At 38.8% G+C, this 9,001-nt stretch overlaps 1 protein-coding gene across 2 annotated transcripts in view; it reads right to left on the reverse strand.

Moving 5' to 3' along the window:
* Positions 1-4,183: 4,183 nt before the first annotated feature.
* The window catches only part of ccdc126 (coiled-coil domain containing 126), a 7,612-nt gene continuing 2,794 nt past the window's right edge, over positions 4,184-9,001 (reverse strand). The window contains exons 2-4 of one of the 2 annotated variants that reach the window (XM_053489662.1): positions 8,168-8,388; positions 6,092-6,674; positions 4,184-5,551 (exon numbers count right to left, since the gene is read on the reverse strand). In XM_053489662.1, coding sequence (XP_053345637.1) covers positions 5,358-5,551; positions 6,092-6,329 — 432 coding nt within the window. In that variant the 5' untranslated portion in view covers positions 6,330-6,674; positions 8,168-8,388 and the 3' untranslated portion in view covers positions 4,184-5,357. Of the gene's footprint in view, positions 5,552-6,091; positions 6,679-8,167; positions 8,389-9,001 lie in introns of both variants that reach the window. The other variant, XM_053489661.1, reaches the window with a different exon arrangement.

Below are 9,001 nucleotides of genomic sequence, written 5' to 3' on the forward strand. Positions count from 1 at the left end.
CCAACTGGCGTTCCCAAATTGCCCGTAGTGTGTGAATGTGTGTTCCCTGTGATGGATGGGCACTCTGTCCAGGGATCGGCTCCAGGCCACCCGCAACCCTGTATGTAGGATTAAGTGGACAGAGTGAGTCTATTTAACTTTTTTTAATTTTGTAAAGCTGCTTTGGGACAATAGCCACTGTTATAAGCAGTATACAGATAAAACAAATTGAATTGAATTAAGCAAGCACAGGTTTTCTGAATGCCAGGATCTTTGATCAGGAACTAGGACTATTAAATATTAGACATCTAAGGCACCGAGGCCAGGAAGATGGTGAAGGACCTTCGCCACCCCAGCAATGGACTGTTCTCTCTGTTGCGGTCTGGAAAGTGCTTCCGCTTCCTGAAGGCCAACACAGAGAGACTGAGGAGGAGCTTCTTCTCGCAGGTGATAAGGTCTCTCAAGGTCTCTCACTGTCTCTTTGCACTTATCCTGGACATTCATGGACACTTATGGACACATTCATGCACACTTACACTTACATATTTATATTTTTATTTCTGGATCATTGCACAAAATACTTTAATAAGACACTTTAATAAGACACTTTAATAAGATACTTTTTATGCATATTTTATGCATATTTGCATCCACCATCATTTTTCTTCATTTTTTTCTTTATTTACACTAAATTTCAATTTTTTTCTATATTAGAAAAAATATATTACATAATGTCCTTATTTGTGCAGAATATTTTATTTTTTTATCCTAGTTAACTTTATTTTCTATTGTATTTCTTTTTATTCATATTTATTTCTTATCTATACCTTTAATTTTTTTAAGGTCACGGGTGGTTGTATAAGCATTTCACTTATACGACCTCCCGTGACTTTAAAAATAAATGATTTCTTTGCGTGTGATTGTTTAGTTTCGAGTGTCTGATCTTTATTGTCAATAAAGAAAAGCATGAATTAGAATAGGTACTTTCCTATTATTTTCCACTAATTCCTTCCCGTTCATTGCGGCGCAGTGTGTTACTGATGGTAGCCTTTGTCACTTTGGTCCCAGCTCTCTGCAGGTCATTGACTAGGTCCCCCCGTGTGGTTCTTGTGATCTTTTTGCCCCCACGGGGTGAGATCTTGCGTGGAAAGAAATTTTGCTTGTTTGTAGGTGACCCAATACTTATCTTACCCAGGAATTTACCAATAGATTCTTTAAAAATCCTACAATGTGATTTTCTGGATTCTTTTCTTATTTTGTCTCTCATAGTTGAGGTATACCTACGATGAAAATTACAGGCCTCATCTTTTTAAATGCGAGAACTTGCACAATCGGTGCCTGACTAAATACTTTTTTGCCCCACTGTATGTAAGTGTGCATGAATGTCCAGGATGAGTGCGAAGAGACAATGTCATTATTTTGGATGTTTAAAAAAGATGGTATTAGTCCTGTGTGGTGGTGTGATTGTGGTTGAGAGACCTTGAGAGACCTTGAGAGACCTTATCACCTGCGAGAAGAAGCTCCTCCTCAGTCTCTCTGTGTTGGCCTTCAGGGAGCGGAAGCGCTTTCCAGACTGCAACAGAGTGAACAGCCCATTGCTGGGGTGGCTGAGGTCCTTCACCATCTTCCTGGCTTCGGTCCAGCACTGCTTGCTATAGATTGAGTACCTGGTTTTTATGCAACTTGTAGAACATGGCAACATTAATGCATTACAATAATCCAACATATAGGTAACAAAACACAAGTCCTAAATAAGAGATGGGTAACTAACAGCATGCTTATAAATAATTGTAACCCCAGCTAGAATATTAAGAGAGAAAAGCAAGCGGGCCTAAACAGAACATTGGTGAACACCAGATTTTAGAGAAGGCACGTCTTATTACAAACTGATAACAATCAGGCCCTGAGCCAGGAGAGGGTTGTTCCTTTAACTTCTACTAAATTCTCTAATCAATTTGGAAGAATTATAATCTATACTATCAAAAGCTGAGCTAAAGTCAAGCAACACAAGCCATGAAAAAACAACCCTGATCAGAGGCCAGTAGGAGGTCATTTACCACTTTAACCAGCGCTGTTATATTCTGAGCTATTATAATGCCTAAAACCTGACTGATATATTTCATGACTGTTATTCCTGTGTAAATAAGAGCATAACTGTTTTTAGAGCGACATACATCATTGTATTTACTGGTGTGATGTGGTTCTTTATATTCACGTGTACCTGCTCATTTATCAAATTATTGACCAAGTTTTTAGCCTGTTTTTCATGTCATGTACTGATTTATGTGTGTTAATTGTTTATTAAGAAGGTTCATAAGTACGACCCCCATGGACTACAGCACTCATAAAACTTCTAATTATGCACGCCTCTATCTCACTGCACTCACTACTTAAGTCGATGAAGTTTACACATCCATTGTGGAGTTCCGTTCGTGTTATTTTGTGCTTACTGCCATTTCTGTATGGGTTTTTTTTTGACCCCGCCTGTTTGCTCATCACTCGATCTTGCCTGTTCTTGGATTGAACTGTGTAATTTTATAAAAGGCTAAACTGCACTGGGATCTGTTCTGGCCTCTCTATCATACACAACCAGGTAAAAAGAAGAGTGTTTTATAACAGTATTTTAAGACTTCTTGTATGGCACAACTCAGGAACTTGTTGAAGGACTCTTATGTGCACATGAACAGTACATAAGAAGTTGTCCAGGTTAGTCTCACTGCCCTTGAAAGTGGTTCACAGCATTTATTGTCTCCTTAGTTTAGCCAGATTCTCATGATTACATGCATCTTCTCTACTGATATACAGTACATATAGAACATTTATCATGGAGGAAGGAAATTGATAAGAAACTTTCCAGCTCGTCTGCGTGGTTAAGCCAACGAGCCAGACATCTAGAACCTTTCAGGGTTTAATAGATAAGACAGTTCTTCACACAGTTCCTCTTACAGTCGTGCACTGATTATCTGGACATTCAATATTACAGTCACTTTTCCTCCTGCCTAGAAGAGTCATATGAAACCTACAAACAATTCTGTTTATTGTATGCTCTAATGTATATGTATGATATTAAATGTGTGACCTGCTTCCAGCTCAGAATATACACTGCTGTCTCGGTCCTTTGGTGTGGAGAACAATTACAATTTAAGATTTGACTGTAGATCAGCATCTCATATCTTTTGGCACCTAATTTTCACATTTTTAAATTGGACTAAAAAACAAACTGAAATCTATAAGTGCACTGAATGCAATTTTGCTCAAAGAGATGAAACACACACACATACATGCTAATTAGTCCATAAACAGCACATTTAATTGTGAATCATTTTGAAAAAGTGACCTGATGTTGAAGAATATGTCTTAAAGAGACAAATGTGCCGAGCTGTCTCACTAAAATTAGTTGAACATTTAGAGACCTAGTTTCTAGTGATGTGTTTCATTTATCAAGTATGTATATTTACAAGTTTTTGAAATATATTATGATAAGGTCTCAATTCACTACTGCTACATTCCCAAAGATAACTGACATTTTTCAACAATTGCTCTAGACTTTAAAACAAGTAACTAACGCACAATTTATTGATTATGCCAGTGGTGTCACTGTTAATGGGATTTAAAAGCTAGTCATTAAAATCCAAATAAAAATTTTAGATTTAGATTTTTTTTTATTACAGACAAAACTAGAATCACTCAAGCACTTGAGGTCAGTTTACCAGATTAAGCAACATTTTTATGCCTTTGCTGGTAATATTCAACTATTAAATCATCTAAACTTTTATATTTTACCAGGTAACAGCTCTGAATCAGTGTTTAAAAATGCATATCTACCTTAAATTCCTTCTCAAATTTTTTTAATTAGGGAGCTGGGGTCAGAGCCCGGTACCAGCCCTGGAGCAGACAGGGTTAAGGCCCAAACGCTGGCAGCTTGGCGGTGCTGTGGTTTAAACCCCCTGACCTACTGATCAGTGCTTAACTGTTTGAGCCAGTAAATATGCTTTTAAAAGAAGAACAAAGAAGGAACAGTGAATGGAAAGTTTAAAGTTCATCTCCCATGACTTTGTGTTTGCTTCAACTGTACACTATTTCAGAAAATACTGCACCGCCAGGCAACCTTGGATAAAAGCATCTGACTCAAAATCAATCAATTAATCAATCAATCAAACAAACACACACTATTTTCAAATAAGAAAAAAAGAACACATCAAGCTTTGCAGTGGTTAATAATGGCACTTGTTTTATTACACTGACAGACACATGGCATGAGGAGAGCTTCCGTACTCAGAAACCCTAAAGCTTTAAGCAGGACCTGTCAATATTCTGGTCCCACAGTTACAGAGGGAGGCATTTGTGGCCTAGTTTTGGCAATTAGTGAATAGGATTAACTAAATGTTAAGTAAGTCAAACAGTCTATATCCTGCTACACATGTTCTGCAAAACTTAACGGGTTTTACATTCTATTTTCTAGTAAACAGTTCTTTCTCACATGTGCATCAAGCCTTTATTCATAAAATGTAAATGTGCTTGATCTGCACATGTGCTTTTCTCGCTGATTATAAGTAAATATAAGCACAAAATCTATTAAAATACCATGCAGTGATGCAGTTTTTGTAAATGTTACACAGTTCTGCTGTTTCCCTGATCTGGACACTCATGGAAAGAGTTTTCTTCTTCTATGCAACAATTTGTGCTAATTCCAACACAATACACACAGGAACTGTGCCTCTACTCATTCATGCGATTAACCAATTGTGGATTAGAATTAATATTCATAGAGGCGTTGAAGTAAGTGTTTTTATGGTAAAGAACACAACTTTATTCAACTCCTGGATTACACACACTAAGTAAGCGAGCGAACTGTTCCAAAGCTGTGACGTCTTTCCCAAATCAAAAAACTTTTATTTACATCTGACAAAAATAGCTATATAATATTTTATTTTAAAAAGTATTTCTGTTTTGTGGTTGGGTAAAATCCAAGTAGTGCACCGTCTAACATTTGTGTCCCAGGAGCAGAGTCGCCAGGTTTCTCATATAATACATAATTGTTGTGAATTGAAAATCACTCGCTTTCCACAAAAAAAAAAACTGAGAAAGCAAATTGAAATGTGTCTAACTTTCCTAACACTTTGTGCTGATCACCCACTGCACACACCTGGTCTGAAGCAATTTGTAAAGCTTTCTTAAAAACAAAAGCACTCTGCTTACTACATGGATCTGTATACATTTCATTTAGGATTCCTTTTCGTTGAATCGGACTAAAGTATTCATATTTGGTTACATCCCTAATTGAAACACACACAAGATCAGTCTTAGAGTCACTGTGTCACCACCGCGTCACTGGTGTAACCCGTGAGCTGCTAGTCCACCTCAGCTTACGTCAGTGGCTACGGCTGCACCTGACTGCTGTGAGCGTTTGTGCCGGAGTCGTTCTGTTTAACTGGTCTGTGCATGACGGTCCCGGTCATGTGAGAAGGGCTGTGCACTGACGCGTTCACTGTAGCGTCCAATCTGTTCTCCAGCTTCATCAAACGGTTCAAGATGTCATCCAATAACACTGCAATGGTCCTTTTCAGATCAGCTGTAGCAAAAGGGAGCAAATATTTAATATCTAGATTAATACTTGGCTAAAAATTTATGAATTAGCCACATCATTGAATTTATACATCTGGTTTAATTCTCTGAAAACACTGATCATAGCTTAGAAACCATAGCTTATTATCTTCCCTGCACACCGTACGATCCATCCTCTGGCAGTGAAGTTGCAGACCACATGACTGCTGTTGGCTGCACGTTTTTGAAGGACTTTTTGTAAATCTAGCAGTGACAGTAAGGCATTTATAAATCCCTGTTACTATGCTGTAACTGTTACACTGCCACTGCCTCTTCAATGTCATTTAGTGTCACTGCAGAGAACGGTTCTTCATCCAAAAAATAAATAAAAATTACTTTATGTATATACAAGTCAGATACAGCAATGTTTTCAGCAGATAATGTATAAGCTAGTGTAAAGCCCGAAATGTTTCCCTGTTTTACCTGTGAATTTGCATGTGTTTCATATCCAAGGCAATTAAATTACAAACATCTGTAAACATCTGCCAGTGAAGTGCCTGATCCTTACCATATCCAGCCATTGAGGGGTTATATGGCCTTGTGAGCTCGTGGTTCTCCTCGCTCAGAGCTTTGACGTAGCGCTGGCTCAGCTCCAGGATCTGCTGGCGCAGTTCGGTGCTGCTTTGGTGCCGTGGCTGGTTAATGGTGTAGTGCAGCAGCAGCAGGCACCACGCCAGGCCGAAGAGTAGGAGCAAAACACTGAGCCTCTGAGACATGCTCCTACCTCGCAGCAGACAGCCGAGCATTGCTGAAGCCCAGCAGCTACTTTGGCTACCACCACCAAGGCCAATGGGTGGACCGAGATTACAAGATTAAAGATAAACCCGCAAGAGCCTTAGCTTGAGTTCAGGATGACTCGCAAAAACCAGAACCAGAAAAGCAAGATATGAAGATAGGGGAAATGTTTGCCGATCAGGGCATGACTACAGATGGTATAAAAGATATCCAAAATAGATCCGAATGTAAACACTGCTGAATCTTCCAGGGAAATGCTAAGGCGTTTGTATGGGGACTGAACGGCTGCTGGAAGAGTCTGAATCACTCGCTGATCAGTCCTGAGATCTCACTCTCGGCTCCAGCCATTCAACAAACTGCCTGAGAGAGAAAAACATGTACTTGACACTAATATTCAAGCAAAAATCTATTAAAAGATACTTATTATACCAAATCGTGTTTCATGCAAAAAAGGACAATATGAACATTTTGTGTACAGACGGATCATGAGGACGGTCATCAGCTTGTTACTGAACTGAGGCTTTAATTGAGTAAAAAATCACTCTGAGGGATTGAGCTTAATTATGCAACAGAAAGAAATATGACCATGGTGCTCTGCCTGACCCCACGGTGACCTCTCCAAATGGCTCCCAACAGCCTACACTAAACACTCGCTCAATTTACCAACTTGATGTGTATTTTTCAGCTTCATGACTTTAACTGTACACTTAACACTGAGATTGATTCTTCAGTTAAATATACCACGATTATCTCATTGGGTTGGTCTCAGGGCATCAATTTCACACAAAGAATGTTGTCAGGAAGCCGAAAAAAATATTTATTTTTTATTTCAATTATAAGAAACAGATTTTGTTGGATCTCCTTTATCTGGATGGAACTTACTACCATCCAGAGTTGGTTTCATTTTTGGCCGAGATCGTTTAGTGATGACGGGAGAACCAAACTGTTCTGTAAAAGTCTCCTTCAGCACATCCCAAAGACTTTCAGTGGGTTTAAAGGTCAGGACTCTTTGGTATCCAATTCATCTGTGAAATGTATTCCTCTCACCACACACAGTGAAGAAAAGCTCCATAGATGTAATAACATGGTCAATCAAGTCATTCAGGTCATCAGCTGACATCTTATTATCTCTCTGCTATAGGCTTAATCTGGACTCATCAGACCACATGACCCTTTTATATTGCTCCAGAGTCCAACTTTTATCCTCCTCAGCAAACTGAAGCCTTTTTTATGACTTGTTTCACTTACAGGTGGTTTTCTTATAAAAACACAGCTTTTTAGTCCAAATCCTGTGAGTTCTCATCACACTGTGAGTGGAAATGCTTTTATTGTTACTAACACAGCTCTGATGTTTCCCCATCAAGAGTTTAAGTGATCTCTAATCTCTGGTTTAGGCATGGTTGTTTAAGAAGTGAAATGATTCTCATTGCATCAGTTAGCGTTAAAAGCATGGTTGCCGGTTAACACCTATTAAACACTGCAGTATACAATTATACAATCCGAGGCTCTTATGTCTTTGCTAACTTAAATCCAACTTAGGAATGTTTTTGGCCAGGCAGCGTATCTCACACCACCACACTGAGCTCTGTCACTTTGCACTGGATATTTGGGAGTCAATGCTATTGCTATGAGTGACTCTGAGGCCTGCTGCTTCCTCTGTGTCAGTGCTTCTCAAAAGCTTTGCAGTCCTGCTCTCTCACCTTTAACTATAAAAAATTCCATAGACTCAACATAGATTCCATAGTGTCAGTACAAATCTATCATAATCAACTCAACACAACTATTACAATAAAATATTAATAAAAGGCTCATTATTAAACGAACAATAAAAAACAATAAATATACTCACCAGACACTTTATTGGAAACATCTGTACATCTGTTGTTTCAGAAAATAAGCCAATCAGGATTGTCGCTGACCATCTGGTTTCCCTTACAGCCACGAAATAACACATTATAAAGGCAACTTCCAGCATGATAACACCCCGTGTCACAAAGCACAAGTCGTCTCAATCCGAATTAAAGGGATGGTGAGTTCAGTGAGCTTCAGTGGCCTCCACCATCAGCAGATCTGATGGAGAAAGTGAGATTCAGAGTATGAACACAACACGACGCCAACATGTCCCAAGATCTTAAAGAATTGGTCCCAACACCTTGTAGAATCCATGCTATAGAAAACAATGTGGATGTTCTGAAAGCTAAGAGAATCGTATCTAGTGGCGATAGGAAAAAAATTAGACTCGGTTATGAATCGCGATTCTTGTGTGTGCTAATTTGCCACACTGACCGCAAAATCGATTTTATTTAAACTATTATTAGATTTATAATAGAGATGAACCGGTCGATCGGCCAGTGATGAACCAGAATTGTCTGGTTTTTAGGTTGACTGGCCGTGACTGGGACTCGTATATAAACGATTCGGGCAGAAGTTTTTAAGTGGCGCAACAAAAATGCATTTTTATGGTGTTACATTATCAAAAGTCACGCAGATTAAGCCTTTGATCTGCCTTTTTTCCCCATACATTACACACATTTAGACCAGCCTCAAAACACCATGATCGCTAATTTGTCTTGAAAATTGTGTGCGTTAAAAGCCACACACACCCACGCACTCACTGTCAGTTTGAGTTTTGGGACTTTAAAGTCATTTGAGAGACAAAACATCACTGTTTGCTTATAATCCT

Source organism: Clarias gariepinus, chromosome 28 (genome assembly GCF_024256425.1).
Source record: "Clarias gariepinus isolate MV-2021 ecotype Netherlands chromosome 28, CGAR_prim_01v2, whole genome shotgun sequence".
Lineage (NCBI taxonomy): Eukaryota > Metazoa > Chordata > Actinopteri > Siluriformes > Clariidae > Clarias > Clarias gariepinus.